Consider the following 22,138-nt stretch of genomic DNA (forward strand, 5'->3'; position numbering starts at 1 on the left):
TAGTTGCCCTATTTTGCCTCCAAAACATCTCTATTTCTTTCTCTACATTGATGCTTATCCTAGATTGAGCCCTTAGACTATTGTCAGAGCTCCCTAAATGATCTTTCTGTATCCAGTCTTTTTTTCTCCAATCCATCTTCCATATCCAAAATAATCTTCCTAAATCTGAGGTCTGTATATGTTCAGTGGCTTCTTCTTGAATGTAGGATAAAATATAAAGCTTAATATTTAAGGCTCTCAATAATCTGCCTTTCTTTTACGGATAATGTTATAACCAAACTGCAATGCGATATTCTGTTTTCCATTTTTGTGCTTTTACACAAACTCTTCCTCTTGCCCAGTGTGTAATCATTCCTCATTCCTACTTTTCAGAATTCTTGGCTCCCTTCAAGGTTCAGCTGGAGTGCTACCTCCTTCCTGGAGCTTTCCCTAGTCTCCACTTCCCTCACCCTTCCAATTTGCTAGTGCTCTTAGTGCCTATTTAACTTCACTTTCACTATAATTAGTGTAGAGATTGTAGCCTTTCATAAAATAAAAAAGTTCCTTGAGAGTGGGAACTTTCTTTTTGTTGGTTTTGTTTTTGTATCCCTAGCACCTAGCATAAGCCCTAGCTGATAGTAAATGTTTAATGAGTAACTGACTTGAAGGTATTAGCAGTCTTTAAAAAAAACCCAAAATCAGTTTTGCTTTTTTAAAAAAATGCTTTGTGCTTTGTTGTTTCTGGCTTTTCCTTAGACTGGCAGGAGTTTTTTAAACACGTTACTATCTGGCAATATTTGATATAAAATTAAATGTTTGTTGGAGATACTGTAGAAGATAGCCTCTGGTAGGCCTTAGACTAGACATCAGAGGTCTCTTCCAACTCCAGCATTTTGTGACCACATTGGAAAGTGCACTTGTCATTTCAAAACCTTTTTAAGGAGCTCTGTGGAAGAAGAGGATAACTGTTACTTTTTATTCCATAGCTGTTTTTTCTTGGTATGATTTTCAAATCGTTTTATATCTGAATGGGGGTCTTTGGTTCCATTGAGTAGAGCTTCTTTAAACTTTTTCTCTTGCAAACCCCTTTTTGCTCAAGAAAATTTTATGTGACAAATTAAACATTTACTGATAATAAATCATCATTTTGTGATTCTCACATTCAGTACTGAGATCCCCTGTGGGATTGTGACCTACAGCTTAACAAATTGGGCACTAGAGAGCCTCTGGTCCTGATAAATTCTTGATAAAATTGAGAAGAAAAGTGGAGCCAGAAACACATTGCAAAAGATTATTTTTCATGACCTAGCTCAAGTGAAAGAATAAAGTTAGAGCAATGTTCTAAGATGGAGTTGTAAATTAGATAATTATTATTTAACATTTAATCTTTTCCCCTGAAGTTTTTGGTATCTTTCTAATATAACTTCAAGTAAATAGTAATCCTTACTGTTATTTCTGAAAAAAGATTTAATTAAGTAGAAATTAAAATGAAGACTTTTAATTTTTTTTTAAAAAATTTTCTCCCAACTTTCAAAATAAAAATTAAAACAAGCATACTAGAAACAGAATAAAGCCTGTTTTGTTTTTTATTAGTGTATGTGGTGTGTATTTTGGTTCTTGGTTATATATGCTTAAGTGTTAGGTTTGATCTCTGCTGATTCTCTTCTTTTTTTTCTATTGTAGTTCCAGCTCCAGTAGAAAAGGCATTATCTATTGAAAAAACATCAAGCACACCATCCCCTGAGACTCATGAAGAGTTTGTTGATGACTTTCGAGTTGGGGAACGTGTTTGGGTGAATGGCAACAAGCCTGGATTCATCCAATTTCTTGGGGAAACACAGTTTGCACCAGGCCAGTGGGCTGGAATTGTATTGGATGAACCAATTGGCAAGAATGATGGGTCAGTGGCAGGAGTGCGGTATTTCCAGTGTGAACCTTTAAAAGGCATCTTTACAAGACCTTCCAAGCTGACGAGGAAAGTGACGAGCGAAGATGAAGCCAATGGCACACAGGCTCCTCCTGCTTCCCGAGCCACATCCCCCCTCTCCACTTCCATGACCAGCATGGCGGCCTCCTCTTCAGCTGCACCTTCCCCCTCCACTGCGCCCCATAAGGTCTCCCAACCTGTAGCTAAGGAGTCTTCCACTACTCCTCAGATCAGCAACCTCACTAAAACTGCCAGTGAATCGATCTCCAACCTTTCAGAAGCTGGATCTGTAAAGAAAGGCGAAAGAGAGCTGAAAATTAATGATCGAGTCTTGGTAAGTTTGAAATATTGTGCTGATGGAGTCCCCTTGATACGCAGTGAGTGCTGCTTTGTGACATTAAAGCTCTTTTAGAGGAATGATGGTGTTTTTTTCCTCAAACTTAAGATTATTGCTATATTTTGTGGTTGTTCAGTTAGAACAAGTTTATAAGAACACAAATTAAAACTCATTTGTAGCCTGGATAATATAAATAGATGCACAAATTTTTAACAAACCATTTTGAATATTTCCCCAGTGATTTAGCCAGGAGAAAAGCATTAAATATTTACAAAATATTAATGTAATGTATTTAGTAAATCTTGGAAGAAGTTGCTTGAATCTTACTATAGCTTTTTTTTTTTTTTTTCAATCTCATTATCATATTCAAGATAGGACTTGGGAACAATATTAAAGATGCTCCTTAAAAGTTTAGAATAATACTCATAATACTCATTTCAGTTAGAATTGTTTTGCTCTTAGTGGTCATTACTTTCAACTTACCTACCAGTTTTAAGCTGAATAGCATAAAAAAAAATGCATAGTAGTACCAGTTTTGCTTAGCAACAGGGAACATATGGTATGAAGATTACTTACTCTCTAAAATCATTCCATGTGATCTTTTGATTTCTGTCATAATTGAAGTGCCATTTTGATGGATTTATAGCTTCATATGGTAAGACAGTTTATTATTGTTTTTGTTATTGTTACTTGGAGTTCTGTATAAAAACATTCAACTTGTCAAACATCTTAATTTCTCTGTTTAATAGCTATTTATTTTTGGATGCTTTGTAGACATGTAAGGGCTTCCAGTAATTTGATAAGGAAATAGTGTATTTGGAATTAAAAAATTTTCAAGCTGAAAAGAATCTGTATTTTTTCTTTTTAAAAATTTAATTGAAATCTTGTTTTTTAATATTGTAAAAATATTCCATCTCATTCCACTTAATGCCCTGTCTTGTAATAAGTTCAATTCATCTAGTTATTAATGACCTTTCTATGTAAGATACTACTATGGAGAAGGCTACTATGTAGCCTCTGAGGATATCTTCATGAAGCATCCATTCTACTAGCGGAATGTAGATATGTGCATAGATTAGACAACATAGCAACCATGTTTGACAGACTAGGTGACGGTTGTCCCCGACCCTACCACCTCCCAGATCTTTGAAAGAAGAGTAAGGAGAGGGGCCTATTTATGAAATCAACATCTGTCATTGCATTTAATTTGAACTAAGCTACTTTTAAATATTCTTTTTGTTAATATTAATGTAGTTTTCTATATTCTTCTGATTTTTTTTCTTCATTCTGCACTAATTCATAGACATTTTCCTATGTTGTTCTCTATCTGTCCTTGATCATGGTACAGTGATATTTCATTACTTTCAGTTTGTTTCTACCTACCTACCACAACTGCCTATGAATATTTTTATGTTTATATAAATTTATGTGTGTTATGTATATGTTTCTATGAATATTTTGATATTGTTTTGAGTACATTCTTTTAGAGGCCATTCAGTATGGGTTCTTCAATTTGTAGAAGAGAAAACTGAAATCTGAAGAATTGAGTTCCAAAGAGAGTGCTAGAACTTAGACTAGACCCTAGTTTCTAGATTTTGAGTCCAGTCCTTTTTCTGCCATGTTGTGCGGCTTCTTGGGAGCCCTGACTTCCATACCTCTAGGAGGTCTTTAATGGCTGTGACTTTCTAAGGGTTAGATGATACCAGGGCTGAGAAGTTAGTATCTTCGCCTCAAGGTCAGTAGGTTTCTCTTCTTACTTTTAATGAGGATGCTTCTAGATTTAAGACTGTTTTCTTTTTTAAAAAAGCATTCAATTTAGACACTCTTATTGAGTTTTTGGTCCTAAATTGAGGCATGGTAAGCTGTTTTCTCCAAGTAAGAGTATCTTTTTATATCTTGATTGGCTTTGTAGCAGTTATACAATTGTGTTCCTGTGAACAACTATAGTTTTTTACTTTTTTGAAATGATAGTAGACCCATAGAAAGAATAAAATGAGTCCAGTGCCTGACACACAGTAAACCCTAAATAAGTACTTGGTAATTTTATGTTCTAGTGTTGTTGGACCCATCACTAGGGAAATTTGCATTACTATAAGAATGGTATTGGGGATTATTGCTGTCTCTTTTATTTATTTATTCATTCATTCATTCATTCATTCATTCATTTATTTATTTATTTATTTATTGCAGGCTATAAATCCTAATTTTTATTTTCCTAAATTTTGATCTTTGCTATTTTTAAGTTAATGGTCTCCCTCTTTCTGTATATGGCTCATTTGAAAGTAATTAGAATATCAGGAGTTACTGTTATGTCTTATATAACTTTAATTGTTGGTTAAATTTTTGTAGATTTTTAAGGCAGTCAAATAACTTTTTTTACAAGTAGGTATTAAAATTTTGTATTTTTTTGTGCAAGCCTTTTTAATAATAGGCTGCTTATAGTTTGACCATGAATGCCTTATTCCAGAAGGGAATAGTAATAATTAAAGTATATTTTGTAGTTAGAAAAACTGGAATAGAAACCTTCATTCTTAAATTAATTCTCTTCCCATCTCTAGCAAATTTTCCAAAAAGAACACAATTAATATCCAGTTATAGGTAGGAAGGAGCTGAGTTAATTCCTTTTTCTTATACTTACTAGCTGTGAACCTGAACAAGTCACTTAATTTCATAGAACCTCAGTTTCTTTATCTTTGAAGTGGAGGTACCAGTTAACTATAGTTGTAGTACCTATTTCATAAGATTCTTGTGAGACTATAAGTGATGTTACATATGTAAAGTGCTATGCAAACTTTAAAGCTCTATATAAATGTTATTGCTACTACTAATATAATAATCAAAGAAATAATTTAACAACATAGGCCTACTTAGTGTTGCTTTTAGTGTTTTTAATCAGCATTTCTAAGAAAAATAGAAATGCCTTGCCAAAAAGATATCTATTAATTGGAAGGTCAAGCATCAGGAATATTCAAATTAAGAAATTTTATGGATGAGGATTCTGAGATGACAGAGTAGTTTGGTAAAGTTCAAGTTCTCCATATTTCCCCCACAAATAGAACAAATTTTCATCTTAGGGCAAAACATAGGCTGGTGACAAATCGAGACTGGGGGGGAGGGGAAGAAAAGGGTCTTCTTGATACAACCGAAGATGATGTGAAGACAGACTGGAAGCGGGAGATCAACCCATGTTAAGGGCACACAACTCCGGACTAGCTCCACAGAAACACCCAGTGGGGAGCCCTAGGACTAGCTGGTTTGGCTCGAGCCTCAATAGGAGCCACAGAAACTTTCCCCTCAGTACTACGTGTAGAGTCCAAGTCTGAGTCTGGGAAGACTGCTGGTTAGGAATGCCAGGCCCTGCTGTGCTGCTGAAACATGGGAAAGGACACAGGGATGCTGCTGGCTGCAGGCACTTGTAGGAGGGGGGGAGCTTTTGGTTTGGATCCAGGTCATAAGGGAGAGCTGAAGGGAAGCTAGAGGCACCACCCCAACCCCATGATTAGAGGTCCTTACACTAATACTTCTTAAAAAAAAAAAAAACTGGCAAAGAAAAAAGAACCTCATCATAGAAACTTGGGAACTGGTAAGACGGGGTTCATCTTCAGAGGAGGACACTGAAGCAAAAAAGACTTCTACCCCAAAGAATAATGTGAAATGGCTCCTTGCCCTGAGAGAATTTATAAAAGAACTCAAAATTGTTTTTAAAAATCACGTGAGAGACATTGAGAAAAAATTAAAAACAAAACAAAACAAAATATCATGCAAAAAAACCAAGATAATGTTATATACGTTCGTTAAGGACCATGCCTAAGTGAAGGGGCAAGTCAATTCTCCGAGAGTCATAACACTGTGAATCATAACACTTGAAGGAGTTACAGATTAGCCTTTGTGGATGTTTCTTGTGGATTGGGAATGAAATAACTTGGAGGCAGAAGGAAGAGGAGAGAGGTCAGAGAATGCAGCTGCCTCTCAGTCTTCTTGTATGATCCTCACATGAAGAGATTCATTCTACAGGTCTGAGTTAGACCTCCAGCAGCTACTGGCAGGTGGCTCCCGCATCACAACATAGGGCACCCAACATGGGACACAAGAAACAAAGCAGCAACAGCACCCGAGAGCTGTTCGTGAGTAGGATCTTTCCAGAGTTCCTTCAGTAACTTGCGGGGAAGGAAAGGGAGAAGAGAACTGGTAAGACTTTTTTAGTCGGGGTAATTAAAGGGCTGAGCCAGGAGACTGATGAGACTTAAATGCTGTTCTGACTATAGTCCTCTTCTCCGTTTTAAAGTTTGCCTCAATGACATCTCACAAGCTTCATCACCTGCTATAGTGTTGTTTGTACTCCCTAGCATGGCGGACAACAGCTAATGCATAAACTTACTTTACATGCTGTGGGGAAAAAATAATCATACTCCTATAAAACAAAAAACAGAGAAATGTTAAGGACTATGCCTAAGTGAAGGGGCAGGTCAGTTCTCTGAGAGCCTCCACATCTATGAATCATAAACCTGAAGGAGTTGCAAAGCAGCCTTTACTTATGCAGATGTTGCTTGTGGATTGGGAATGAAATAAGTTGGAAGCAAAGGGAAGAGGAGAGAGGTCTAACAGCAACTGTCTCTCAGTCTCTTTGTATCATCATCATCATCCTCTCATATTAACAGATCCATTCTACATGTCTGAGTTAGACCTCCAGCAGGCACTGGCAGGTGGCTCCCATATCACAACATAAGTTATATATATGTTAATTAACTAGAAAAGGAGATAGTCTCAAAGATGAAAATAGCTGTTTGAAAATTAGAATTGGGCAAGGGGCAGTCAGTGAAGCTATGAGACCAAGAAATAACAAAACAGATAATATTTTTTTTTTTTTTATTTAATAGCCTTTTATTTACAGGATATATACATGGGTAACTTTATAGCATTAACAATTGCCAAACCTCTTGTTACAATTTTTCCTAGATGGCAGGATGACCAGTAGATGCAAAACAGATAATAATGAAAAAGTTGAACAGAATGTGAAACATCTTATTTTAAAAAAGCAACTGATCTGGAGAACAGATCCAGAAGAGAAAATATAAGAATAATTGGATTGTCTGAAAGTTGTGACCAAAATAAAAAAGAGCCTTGGCATAATAATTCAAGAAATAATCCAAGAAAATTGTCCTGGAGTGATAGAATGTGAGGGTAAAGTAGAAATAGGAAAAAAAAAATCCAATGATCACTATCTCAATGAGATCCTTTGTTTAAAAAACAACAAAACAAAACCCCCAAAACAAACCAAAAAAAACCACTTAGAAACATTATTGCCAAATTTTGAAACATCCAAATCAAAGAGAACATTTTGAAAGAAACAAGGGAAAAAAATTAAATACGCTAGAACTACAATTTTATAAGTCTTATTAGCAGCCGTAATAAAGGACCATAGCTCTTGGAATCGTATCTACTGACAATCAGAAGTACTAGGCCTGTGACCAAAAATATCTTATCTAGCAAAATAATAATATTGAATGAGAAAATAATGGGCACTTGAGCATTTTCAGGGCTTTATCAATCAAATCCAAACTTGAGAGAAAATTTAACAAAAAAGAGCCAATATCAAAGATCAGTTCCAAGGAACTGGGCATGGACAAAACGTTTGTTTTTTTTTTTAACATGGGAAACGTATACTATATGTTTAAGATTGACATTAACAATAAGGTAGTTCAAAAGGCAGATTGGGGCAGAGTTAGGTTAAAAATGGTAATCATGTTATGAATGGGTTGCAGAGGAAGGATAGATACAAAGGCATTAGAGGGGGAGAGGGGAGGTCTACTCACATAGGGAATGGGTTCAATAGGCAACACTACACATATACCATGAAGGGTATAACACCCTTCAAAATTTATTAAAAAAAAGGGAGGAGGCTGGGCAAACAGGGAAGCAAAGAGTGAGAGAAGAAGAGAGGAATCCATGGGTGGGGGGGAGGTTAAATAATAGCAAGGCAAGTCATGGAGTAGAATTAAAGCAAAGAGTCAGCAGGGTTAGAAAAGACATAATGTGTATGTATATATCTACATATAAACATATCCTTTCTTAACTACAGCCTGCTTGAGAGTGATAGGGAAGATGAAAGAAGGGAAAAAAAGAAGTAAAAAAGCAGAGAACAAAATAACAATTTACATGAAAGTAAAGAAAGAATGTACACTCATGAACATAATTTCTAATATATATATATATTTACTTCAACTGATAATTTGTTATGCATTGTGAATCCTCCTTGATGTTCTGCTGGGCACATGATGGATGACATGACAATGTTTTTTTTTTTTTTTGTTTTGTTTTGTATTCATTTTCTATTTTTCTTTTTTCTATTCTGTTTTTTAAATAAAATGAAAAAAAAGGAAATTTTATGTTTATGATTCAAAATACTGCAGTGTCAAAGGCTCTGGGACCATTATAAAAGTGTCAAGAAGATCAACAATTCTTATATCAGATGCTTTTCCTGAAAGTGTAGAGCTGTACTTTCTCTTCCTTTGCCCATCTTCCCACATACACCTCCCCTGACTTCAAATCCTGTTGCTTGTAGCTCTTGGTTTGGAGGTAACGGATTCCATTCAGTTTGGTCTTCCTTTTTCCTTGTCCATACTGGCTCGGTGTTACTCCTTTTCCTCTTTTGTTGTTGTTTTGTTTTTTTTGTGAGTGACTGTGAGCCTGTTTGGGGTTTTTTTTTTTTTTCTTTTTTTTTAATTTAATAGCCTTTTATTTACAGGATATATACATGGGTAACTTTACAGCATTAACAATTGCCAAACCTCTTGTTCCAATTTTTCACCTCTTACCCCCCCCCCTCCTAAATGGCAGGATGACCAGTAGATGTTAAATATATTAAAATATAACTTAGATACACAATAAGTATACATGATCAAAACATTATTTTGCTGTACAAAAAGAATCAGACTCTGAATTATTGTACAATTAGCTTGTGAAGGAAATCAAAAATGCAGGTGTGCATAAATATAGGGAATGGGAATTCAATGTAATGGTTTTTAGTCATCTCCCAGAGTTCTTTTTCTGGGCATAGCTAGTTCAGTTCATTACTGCTCCATTAGAAATGATTTGGTTGATCTCGTTGCTGAGGATGGCCTGATCCATCAGAACTGGTCATCATCTAGTATTGTTGTTGAAGTATATAATGATCTCCTGGTCCTGCTCATTTCACTCAGCATCAGTTCGTGTAAGTCTCTCCAGGCCTTTCTGAAATCATCCTGTTGGTCATTTCTTACAGAACAGTAATATTCCATAATTTTCATATACCACAATTTATTCAGCCATTCTCCAACTGATGGACATCCATTTCAGTTTTCCAGTTTCTAGCCACTACAAAAGGGCTGCCACAAACATTCGTGCACATACAGGTCCCTTTCCCTTCTTTATAATCTCTTTGGGATATAATCCCAGTAGTAACACTGCTGGATCAAAGGGTATGCACAGTTTGATAACTTTTTGAGCATAGTTCCAAACTACTCTCCAAAATGGTTGGTTCGTTCACAACTCCACCAACAATGAATCAATGTCCCAGTTTTCCCACATCCCCTCCAACAATCATCATTATTTTTTCCTGTCATCTTACTGTTTGGGGTTTTCTTGGCAAAGGTGCTAGAAGCGTTTGCCATTTCCTTCTCATTTTATAAATAAGGAAATGGGAGGCAATCAGGATGAAGTGATTTACCCAGGATTATATTGCTATTAAGGGTCCGAGATCAGATTTGAATTCAGAAAAATGTGGCTTCTGATTCCAGACTTCACACTCTTATCTACTTTTTCACCTTTTATCATATTAAGTGTTTTAGTTTCACAAAACTGCCTTGGATTGTGACAAGTGTTGGTGCTTACAGGATGCTCCATTTGCTTCTTCTCTTTCACTTTGGACTGTCAGTGATACAAGATGGAAATAATTTGAGAGGATATTTCTGGTTTATAAAATGAGTCAGTAGACAAATGTGAGTCAGTTTGTGGGATAAATGTTTCAATCTATTAATAGTAAAGTATATTCTTTGTGTTGGTAACAACTTGAGAATAAGGATTTAAATTGCTAATAAGAGTTTCTCAAACTGAATGGACAGATATCAATCAACAAACATTTATTTATTTTTTATTTAAAAAATATATGCATAAGTAATTTTTCAGCATTGACCCTTGCAAAACTTTCTGTTCCAAATTTTCCCTTTCTTCCCCCCACTCAAATCCAATATATGCATACATATTTATACAGTTATCTTGATGCACAAGAAAAATTGGATTAAGAAGGAAAAAAAAGCCTGAGAAAGAAAACAAAATGCAAGCAAAAACATCCACAAAAAGAGTAAAAATGCTATGTTGCGGTCCACACTCAGTTCCCACAGTCTTCTCTCTGGGTATATATGGATCCATCACTGACAATTGGAATAGGTTTGAATCATTTCATTGTTGAAAAAGAGCCACGTCCATCAGAATTGATCATTGTATAGTCTTCTCATTGCTGTGTATAATGATCTCCTGGTTCTGCTCACTTTACTCAGCATCTGTTCACTTAAGTCTTTCCAGGCTTTTTCTAAAATCATCCTGCTGGTCTTTTCTTATAGAACAATAGTATTTGATAGCATTCCTATACCATAATTTATTCATTCTCTAATTGACGGGCATCCACTTGGTTTCCAGTTTGTAGCCACTACAAAAAGAGCTACTATAAACATCTTTGCACATGTGGATCCCTTTCCCTTATATCCCAAAAAGATCTTGAGCCCAGTAGTAACACTGTTGGATCAAAGCGTATGCAGTGTTTGATAACTTTTTGAACATAGTTCCAAATTGCCCTCCAAAATGGTTGGATCTGTTCACAGTTCCACCAACACTGTATCAATGTCCCAGTTTTCCCACATCCCCTCCAACACTGGTCATTATCTTTTCCTGTCATTTTAGCCAATCTGAGAGGTTGTGTAGTGGTATCTCAGAGTTGTCTTAATTTGCATTTCTCTGATCAATAGTGATTTGGAGCACCTTTTCATTTGACTAGAAATAATTTCAATATCTTCATCTGAAAATTGCTCATATCCTTTGACCATTTATCATTTGGAAAATGGCTTGAATTTTTGTAAATTTGAGTTCTTTATGTATTTTAGAAATGAGGCGTTTATTAGAACCTTTGAATGTAAAAATGTTTTCCTAGTTTATTGCTTGCCTTCTAATTTTGTCTGCATTAGTTTTGTTTGTATAAAAACCTTTTAGCTTAATATGATCAACATTATTTTATCTATTTTTGTGATCAATAATGATCTAATTCTTCTTTTGGTTATAAATTCCTGCCTCCACAGATCTGAGAGGTAAACTATCCTATGTTCTTCCAATTTGTTTATAATATCATTTTTTATGTCTAGATCATGAACCCATTTTGACCTTATCTTGATATACAGTGTTAGGTGTGGGTCAATGCCTAGTTTATGCCTTACTAGTTTCCCAGAAGTTTTTGTCAAATAATGAATTCTTATCCCAAGTGCTAGAGTATTTGGGTTTGTCAAATACTAGATTGTTAGAATCATTGACTATTTTGTCCTGTGAACCTAACCTATTCCACTGATCAATTGCTCTATTTCTTAGTCTGTACCAAATGATTTTGATGACTGCTGCTTTATAATATAGTTTTAGATCTGGTACAGCTAGGCTACCTTCATTTAGAACATTTTTTCATATGATTAGAAATGGCCTTAATTTCTTCATCTTAAAATTTTCTGTTCATATACTTTAACAACCATTTATCAATTGAGGAATGACTTATATTCTTGTAAATTTGAATCAGTTCTCTATATATTTTAGAAATGAGGCCTTCATCAGATAATTGTCCATAAAAATTGTTTCCCAGCCTGAATTCTTGATGATACAACTTTTTGTTAGGAGCTGTGGGCTTGGCATTTGAAATATGAGTAAACAGTCAGTCTATCGGGTACTAGTATAATTGTATCAGTAAATCTGGGGGAAGAAGGTAAAAAAAAAAGATTGATGCAGGATTCTTGGCTCAGTAAGAAGGTTGAATGAAATTCAGTTTTTACATTCATAGTAGCAGTATGTATAGGGGGAGGGGGCAACTAGTTGGTGTAGTGGATAGAGCACCAGCCTTGAAGTTAGAAGGGCCCGAGTTTAACTCTAACCTCAAATCTTAACACTTCCTGGTTGTATAACCCTGGGCAAGTCACTCAACCCCAATTGCCTCAGTCTCCCCCCCCCCCCTCCAAAAAAAAAGGGTTATGTATGAACCAAAGATCTGTGGTTTATTTCAGCCGTTGGGTGTTGATGGTGCAACACTGATTAGTGACAGGTCCTTTTTTCTAGGATCATATTCTTAACACAGTGTTCTCAATAAACTGTCATCAATCAATGCTGAAGCTATTGACTGTTTGCCTAAAGTTGAAATCAATTACTCCCTAGCTGAAGTTCCAGCTGAAGAAAAGGTCTTTTAAATGCCGTTAGACTACTTTCATGTTAGCAAAGCTCTTGGTGCTGATTCTGTTCCAGCTGAGATTTATAAGGTGGGACATGTATTGTTTGTGCAAAAGCTGACTGAAATTTTCCAGAATATATGACAAGAGGAGGTTCTGCCCCAAGAGTTCAAGGAGCCTTCATTGGTCATTTTTATAAAAATAAAGGCAATAGATTGTTTTGTGATAATCACAGGAGGGTGTCCCTTTCGGTCATTGCTGGTGAGATTCTTGCTAGAGTTCTCCCTACTGTAGGCTGACCCTACACTTGGAAAACTGTCATCTACCTGAAAGCCAGAGTGGTCTCAGAAGGCACTAAAACACCAATCAGTGTGGTATCTGCTGCCCAGCAACTCCAGGAGAAATGCCAGGAGCAGAGCAGAGGTCTGCATACAGTGTTTGCAAATCTGACAGGACCTTTGATACTGTCAGTCATGAGACCTTACGGAAAATGACAACATTTGGTTTCCCAGAGAAATTTGTCAGTATAGTTTGTCAGTTTCATGATGGCCTGCTTGCCATGCTGCCTTGCTTGTTCTGGACGATGGACGATGGACACTGCTTTTGAGCTTTCCTGCTCACCAGCAGTGAAACAAGGCTGTGTGCTTTTAGCGTGGCATTTTTCAGGCATGTTGTCAAATACTTTCAAGGAGGACAAACATGGAATCAGTTAGCTACCGTACTTATGATAAATTATTCAATTTGAAAAGGCTACAAGCCAAACTAAGGAGTGACTGTTAATGCATGATTTTTTGTTTGTAGATGATTGTGCATTCTGTGAAGCCTCTGAAGCTGAGTATGGATTGATTCTCTGCTACTTTTACTAATTTCGGGTCAATAATTAACAACAAGAAAAGACAGGACTATGCAGCATTGCATACCCTTATCAAAGAAAGTACTATGCTTTGTGGGCAAAGCAGAATTGAATTAGTTCAGGAGAAATGCAAGATGTGCAGTTAGAGTCCACTCCTAACTATTTTTGTGTATGACCTGTGGCAGTGCATTCCAAGCTCATATTGTTCTGATCAGTCACAGCCGGATACACTGTAACTCAACTCTATAACATTGTGATGTTATTTTGCTCATCTGTGAGAACAAAGGACTACAACCAACCAAACAGTCTTCAAAACAGATGAAATAGAAAAAATTTGAAATGACTTTATTATTTGCAAGCCTCATCTGCAACCCCCCAAAAAGAGCCTGATCACATCATAGGAAATCCTAAGAGAAAACTAATCAGATAGATATCATAGAACCAAAGGGTAAAGTAGAAGTAGATTTCATTGATCATCTCTTGAAAGAAACTCGAAAATGAATACTCTTCAAAATCTTCCCGGTCAAAGAAAAAATACTGTAAGCATCTAGAAATTAATTCAAGTTCCGAAGTAACCATAGTCAGGATCACATATAATTTACCAAGCACCTGTTAAAAACAAAGAGAGGACATGAATTCTCTAATTGATAAATCTTCAAAGGATATGAACAGACAATTTTCAGATGAAGAAATTGAAACCATTTCTTAATTCTTCCATAATTTGATGGTAATAAAAGGACTGTAAGGAAGATAAAATTTAAGTCTCTTTGTGGGATACTGGGAGAATGAAAATTCCCTGCCTTTAGTTTCTTAGATTTATTGCCATTAATAGGCCTTACACTTTATCTCATACTAGACCAGTATTAGGAAATTCATGAAATAATTTGAGTTAGAATGACAAAAACCATTGTCTTGAATTATTAGCCCTAATGAATCTGCTCAGAATAAAGAAAAAATAAAACTTTGACCTATGGAATTATTTCATGTTTAATTTTTTCAATTACATGAAAGATACCTATAATAAAAGAAAATGTGTGCTATTTGTGTTGGTTTAAAGCAAGTCCCACAATCCATTATCTCATTTCCTTGAAATTGTTTTAAAATAGATAATTTACAAATTACAATATAATTGTTTAGTTATTGCTTTCATCAATTGGTACTTTTATATTGCTATTTCAGAAGTGAAAGCAATAATCCTAGTTACAGTTTCTAGATATGACCCAAAACATCTAAGATTTTTTTCTTTTTGCATCCAAACTATGTCCTGGAAGACTTCTGTAAAATTATCTTCAAAATTTAAGTTCACTGAAACTTAAGGGGCATCTCTTTTTTACTTTAAGATTTCTCATCTTCTGTAATTTTCTACTGCTGCTGACTAGATAAGTATTTTAAAAGCTAATTATAAAACTAGAGGGAAGTTTATTAGTGGTCAAGAAAAGAGCTCTTTTTTTTTTTTTTTTTTTTTTTAAATATAGCTTTTTATTTACAAGTTATATGCATGGGTAATTTTTCAGCATTGACAATTGCCAAACCTTTTGTTCCAATTTTTCCCCTCCTTCCTCCTACCTCCTTCCCCAGATGGCAGGTTGACCAATACATGTTAAATATGTTAAAGTATAAATTAAATACAATATAAGTATACATGTCCAAACAGTTATTTTGCTGCACAAGAAGAATCGGACTTTGAAATAGTGTACAATTAGCCTGTGAAAGAAATAAAAAATGCAGACGGACAAAAATAGAGGAATTGGGAATTCTAAGTAGTGGTTCATAGTCATCTCCCAGAGTTCTTTCACTGGGCGTAGCTGGTTCAGTTCATTACTGTTCTATTGGAACTGATTTGGTTCATCTCAGTGCTGAAGATAGCCACATCCATCAGAATTGATCATCATATAGTATTGCTGTTGAAGTATATAATGATCTTCTGGTCCTGTTCATTTCATTCAGCAACAGTTCCTGTAAGTTTCTCCAGGCCTTTCTGAAATCATCCTGCTGGTCATTTCTTGCAGAACAATAATATTCCATAATATTCATATACCACAATTTATTCAGTCATTCTCCGATTGATGGGCATCTACTCAGTCTCCAGTTTCTAGCCACTACAAAAAGGGCTGCCACAAACATTCTTGCACATACAGGTCCCTTTCCCTTCTTTGAAATCTCTTTGGGATATAAGCCCAATAGTAACACTCCTGGATCAAAGGGTTTGCACAGTTTGATAACTTTTTGAGCATAGTTCCAAACTGCTCTCTAGAATGGCTGGATGTATTCACAGTTCCACCAACAATGTATCAGTGTCCCTGTTTCCCCTCCAACATGGCACCTATCTTTCCCTGTCATTTAGCCAATCTGACAGGTGTGTAGTGGTATCTCAAAGTTGTCTTAATTTGCATTTCTCTGATTAATAATTACTTGGAGCATCTTTTCATATGGCTAGAAATAGTTTCAATTTCTTCATCTAAGAATTGTCTGTTCATAACATGATTAACCTTTTATTAATTTTTCTCACTTCTAATGTAAAACAGTGACATCTACACATAATATCACCTAGTTTAGTGCTTAGTAAAATTCTCTTCAGAATTTATATTTCTTAAAGGAGATTTTCTTAGTGTATTTCCTTTTCTCTAAAAAAGTGTAGAAATTGAATCAAGGAAAGTATGAGGCCAATATTCTAATCTAGACTTTCTCTTTAGCTGGCTGGTGGTGTTTTGCACAAATTTCTTTACCTTTTCTGACCTCAGGTGCCTCAGCTCTAAAATCATGGCATTAAACTAATATATTAATTAATTTAGTTGGTTATTTTTGTATCTCAAGATCAATTTAATGAATCCCATGTCCTAAGTTCAACTCATAGCTCCCCTGAACTAATTTGGGAATAATAATAACAATAGCAGCAGGAGTAGTGACAGTAGTAGTAGAAATAGCAATGTATCAGAAACCATACTCTGGGTTCAACTCATAACACCTCTAAGATGATTTGGGAAGTTATGGATCTATAACGAATGGGGAGAAAATCAAAGCTGAAAGGATTTTTGTTCAGTCATGGCCAATTTTTTTGTGACTCTAATTGTGATTTTCTTGGTAAAGATATAGGAGTGATTTACCATTTCCTTCTCCAGTTCATTTTACAGATGGGGAAACTGAGGCAAATGACGTTAAATGATTTGACTAGGGTCATAGAGCTAATAAGCCAGATATGAACTCAGGAAAATGAGCCTTCCTGACTTGAATCAAGTCCAGCACTCTATCTACTGTGTCACCTAGCTGCCTAAAAAAATTTAGGAAGGGCTCTTAAATTCACATCATCTAATCAAATCTCTCACTGCGTAGATAAGAATTATGAGTACCAAAGAGATCAAATTATTTGTCTTAGGTCACTCAGCCAGTTAAAAGAGTTGAGGCTTCAGACCAGATGCTTTGACTCCCTCCAAAGTCCTCTTTTCACTATCTTTTTTGTTTTTTTTTTTAATTAAAGCTTTTTATTTTCAAAACATATGCATGGGTAATTTTTACAACATAAATGCTTGCAAAACCTTTTGTTCCAAATTTTCCCCTCCTTCCCTCATCCCCTCCCCCAGTTGGCAGGTAGTCTAATACATGTTAAATATGTTAAAATACATTACATGTATTTTATATATACATATATATATGTATATATATAACATAATGTGTATATATAATATAATATATATTTTATATGTATATATGTACATATGATATAATAATATATATAAAATACTTACATGTGTGTATATATATGTATAACTTTTCTATATATGTATACATGTACAAATATATATTATGTATAAATATGTATTGGATTTAACATGTATTTTTATTTATATACATATTCATATTTATATAGTTGTCTTGCTGCACAAGAAAAATCAGATTAATATGGAAAAAAAACTGAGAAATAAAAGAAAATGCAAGCAAATAAGAACAGAGAAAGTGAAAATGCTATCTTGTATTTCACCCTCCGTTTCCATGGTTTTCTTTCTGGGTATAGATGGCATTCTTCATCACTGAACAAGTAGAACTGGTTTGAATCATCTTAGTGTTGAAGAGAGCCACATCCATCATAGTTGATAATTGTATAGCAGGGATCCTCAAACTTTTTAAATAGGGGGCCAGTTCACTGTCCCTCAGACTGTTGGAGGGCTGGGCTATAGTAAAAAAACAAAAACTTTGTTTTGTGGGCCTTTAAATAAAGAAACTTCATAGCCCTGGGTGAGGGGGAATAAACGTCCTCAGCTGCCGCATCTGGCCCGTGGGCCATAGTTTGAGGACCCCTGTTGTATAGTCTTGTTGTTGCCATGAATAGTGATTTTCTGGTTCTGCTCATTTCACTCAGTATCTGTTCATCTAAGTCTTTCCGGGCTTTTTCTAAAATCATCCTGCTGGTCGTTTCTTACAGAATAATATTCCATAGCATTTATATACCATAATTTATTTAGTCATTCTCTAATTGATTGGCATTCACTCAGTTTCCAGTTTCTTGCCACTACGAAAAGGGCTGCCACAAACATTTTTGCACATGTGAGTCCTTTTCCCTCCTTTAAGATCTCTTTGGGATATAGTCCCAACGGAAACACAGTTTTATAGCTCTTTGGACATAGGTCAAAACTGCTCTCCAGAATGGTTGGATTTGTTCACAGTTCCACCAATAATGTATCAATGTCCCAGTTTTCCCACATCCCCTCCAACATTGATCTTTTTCTTTTCCTTTCATCTTAGCCAATCTGACAGGTGTGTGTAGTGGTATTTCAGTTGTCTTAATTTGCATTTCTCTGATCAATAGTGATTTGGAGCACTTTTTCATGTGACTACAAATAGTTTCCATTTCTTCATCTGAAAATTGTCAGAAAATTCAGATCCTTTGACCATTTATCAATTGGAGAATGGCTTGAACTATTATAAATTTGAGTCGGTTCTCTATATATTTTAGAAATGAGGCCTTTATCAGATCCTTTGGATGTAAAAATATTTTCCTAGTTTATTGCTTCCCTTCTAATCTCATCTGCATTTGTTTTGTTTGTACAAAAATCTTTAGCTTAATATGATCAAAATTATTTTGTGATCAGTAATGATCTTTAAATCTTCTTTGGTCACAAATTCCTTCTTCCTCCAACAAATCTGAGAGCTAAACTATCCTATGTTCTTCTAATTTGTTTATAATATCATTCTTTATGTCTAGATTATGAACCTATTTTGACCTGATCTTGGTATACGGTGTTAAGTGTGAGTCAGTGCCTACTTTCTGCTATACTAGTTTCCAATTTTCCCAGCAATTTATGTCAAGTAGTAAATTCTTATTCCAAAATCTGGGGCCTTTAGGTTTGTCAATTACTAGATTGTTATAGTCATTGGCTCTTTTGTTCTGTGAAACTAACCTATTTTACTCATCGATTTTTTTATTTCTTAGCCAGTATCAAATGGTTTTGGTAACCACTGCTTTATAATTTAATTTTAGGTCTGGTACAGCTAGGCCACCTTCATTTGCTTTTCTCTTCATTAATTCCTTTGAAATTCTTTACCTTTTGTTCTTCTCATTGAATTTTATTTTTTCTGGGTCAGTATAAACTAATTTATTGTTAAGATTTCTTCCAGATAACTCCTTGTGCTCTTTCAAGATCCATTTAGCTTTGAAATAGTGAATAAAACTTTCTGGGTACTTTGTCTACCATTTGATGCTCTGTGGAAGCTAAACAGTAGCATAAAAGGTAGCATTTATCTCATGCTTTAAAGTTTTGCAAGCATTTTTTTCTGCATTATCTGACATGATCTTCAAAACAAGCCTGCACAGGAAAGACTCCCAGAGAAGTACTATATGATTTGTTCATGGTCCAAAATTTGTGTCAGAGATGAGGCTTGAACCTGTGTGTGTCCACTTAAGTTCATCATTTTTTCTACTACTACTTGCTGCTTCTTCCTGTGTAAAAGATTGGTTAGTCAATAATTTAGGAAATTTATGCTAATCTGTAGAATATCTAATTAGTAGTATAATCTGTATTATTGACTTGAAGCAAAAAGAAAGTTGGATATCATTACCAAATCTTCTTGAATCTGAGATCCATAATAAAATTAAGTCTGTGAATTGCTTAATGATCTCATTGTTAAAGGCTTCTTAGCTAGAGTAATTAGGTCCCTACTTTTTTCTCCCCTTCTCCTTTTTCCGAATTCTCTGCCTCATCTCATGGCTGACCTTTTAAAGTATACTTCTCTTTACTAAAGTATATATATATGTATATATATATATATATATATATATATATATATATATATATGCTGAAATTACAGCATAGAATTTTTTTAAAGTGTTCTATTTTTCCAAATATATATCAAAGTAGTTTTCTACATAAATTTTTGTAACTTTTCAAATTTTTCTCCTTCCCTTCCCCCTCCCTCATTAATCCGATATAAGTTAAATATGTGCTATTCCTTAAACATATTTCCATGTGTCATGTAATGCAAGAAAAATCAGACTAAAAAGGAAAAAACCAGGAGAAAGAAAGAAAAAGCAAACAAACAAAACTGAAATATTATGCTTGGATCTATATCCTCTTTCTTGATGCATGTTATATTTTCCATCTCAAGTCTAATGAAATTGCCTTGAATCACCAAAATGTTGAGAAAGAGCCAAGTCCATCACAGTTGAAAATCATATAATCTTGTTGCAGTGTTCTCTTGGTTCTAGCATAGAATATTCAGGAATTTTATAATATTATGAAGAAGATTTAAGAGGTGGAAAGTACATGAGCCTAATTTGTTTCTGTGTTTAAGTTTGGCAAGTGCGAATTTGGTATTTTACTTTCTGTTTTAATTTTTTAACTAAGTTAGAAGCCTATTAGAAACAATAGGAACAATAATTATGAATGTAAAGAAAGCATGGATTTACTCCCCTCCAATCCTAAATTTCACAGATGAAGCAACAACTTTGGTCAATGCGTGATTGGCAGAGGAAGGGATCAGAATTAAATGTTTCTAAGTTACTCTGTTTGGTTTAGCCCAAGTAACTTTTTGCATCAGCCTGGGCTGAATTGTGATATTTGTTTATCCTATTTTTACACGGGGGAATTTAAAAGCATTTCTTGACGTAAAGAACGTACATACACAGGCTCATTCACGTAGTAGAGTCAGATTTTCCTCTGAAATGTTGACCTCTGGTTAAAGTCACTTGCACAGTTTTCATTTTATTGAAAACTTTAGTCGAAATTAATTACGTATTCTGTGTCCAACTCCTATTGGAAAATTTGGATTCATGCCTTAGCTTTACTGTGTTCTGGGGTTTGTTCCCCTTCTATTGTAGGACTGTAATTAATATAAATTAACACTATATGTAATAGTATCTGCTATCAGAACATGAAATTACTTTTTCTTTAATATATGTCATATTTATTCATTCCTTTTGTCTTGGTTCTAAAGCAAGAGTTTCACTTAAGGCTAAATTTTTCAAATGGAAATCAAGAATATCAGGCTGTGATATATTCTTTTTGGATTATTGTTGCATGTGTATGTACTACTAGTGAACCTCAGATAGCCTTTTGGAAAGTAGTACATTGAAATGAAAGAACTTTGGTAAATATATAGTTTCTAATTTTTTTTTTTTGAGTTGCTTAGGGTATATATATTAGGAAATATCAGTTCTCTAATGTAATTAATTAGAGAAACTTCAAAACAGAAACAGGAAATCTCATTAAGTTTTTAATGGCTTATATAATAATTCAATGATATTTTACGAGAAATATTAGCTCTTGTGTATGAAACAAAAAATCCAAGCTTTATAGAAAGGAAAGTACCTTCTTCTCTAGGTGACTTATTTTCTGAAAAGTGTGTAGTGTATTTTGATGGATTTTTAAATGATAGATAGTATAGCCCCTGCCTGGGAAGAGAGAAGTACTATTGTGGAATTTTAGGGTTTTTAGCAAGATTCTGAACTGGAATCTACAATTGGATGTGAAGATTTTTCTACTACAGATTGTAAGGTATTTGGAAAATTCATTTGGCTTGACTCTTAGATTTACCCACAAAGTATTCTTCAATGTGGAGATTGCAGCATCCTCCCCCAATATGACCAAAAGTTTTATCACTAGTTCCTTAATATTATATAGACTGTGGAGAGGAGAAGAGTACAGTCTAATTTATATGGAAATGTTAAAATGACCAGTGTCATTTATTTAATAAAATATTAAATTTTAGTGTCAATATTTAATTCAATACTCTGAGTTATTTATCTTCTGTCAGAGATTATAAGGAAATCTCAGACCAAAGTAATTTTTGAAATAATTTTTAGGGCAGAGAGGAAGTTTTCAGTTAAGCTTTTGACTTGAGAGATACATTGTTTCATATGTCCTTTCCTTTCATCCCTTCATGTTAGGTTTGATCTTTCCTCTTTATTTTTTTACAGCTAAGTATATCAGTCAGTTACCAAAATAAGTAGATGTTTTCTGGCATTAGATATAGTCATTAGACATATTTGGAAATAACAGTGATTTATTTGCTTGGTCTCTGAGATACCATCATATATAACATGCCATCTTTTTATCACTGATTCTTCAATCTTTTTGCCATATGTAGGTTTTGTGTATAAGCAAAGT

General features: G+C 34.6%; 1 protein-coding gene across 27 annotated transcripts in view; it reads left to right on the forward strand.

The window, feature by feature from the left end:
• Positions 1-22,138, forward strand: part of CLIP1 (CAP-Gly domain containing linker protein 1) — a 138,933-nt gene that overhangs the window by 22,656 nt on the left and 94,139 nt on the right. For all 27 annotated transcript variants that reach the window (XM_031948495.1, XM_031948498.1, XM_031948499.1 and 24 more), the window contains exon 3: positions 1,663-2,240. In XM_031948495.1, the coding sequence (XP_031804355.1) occupies positions 1,663-2,240 (578 nt within the window). The remainder of the gene's footprint in view (positions 1-1,662; positions 2,241-22,138) is intronic.

The sequence above is a fragment of the Sarcophilus harrisii genome, chromosome 1 (assembly GCF_902635505.1).
Source record: "Sarcophilus harrisii chromosome 1, mSarHar1.11, whole genome shotgun sequence".
NCBI lineage: Eukaryota > Metazoa > Chordata > Mammalia > Dasyuromorphia > Dasyuridae > Sarcophilus > Sarcophilus harrisii.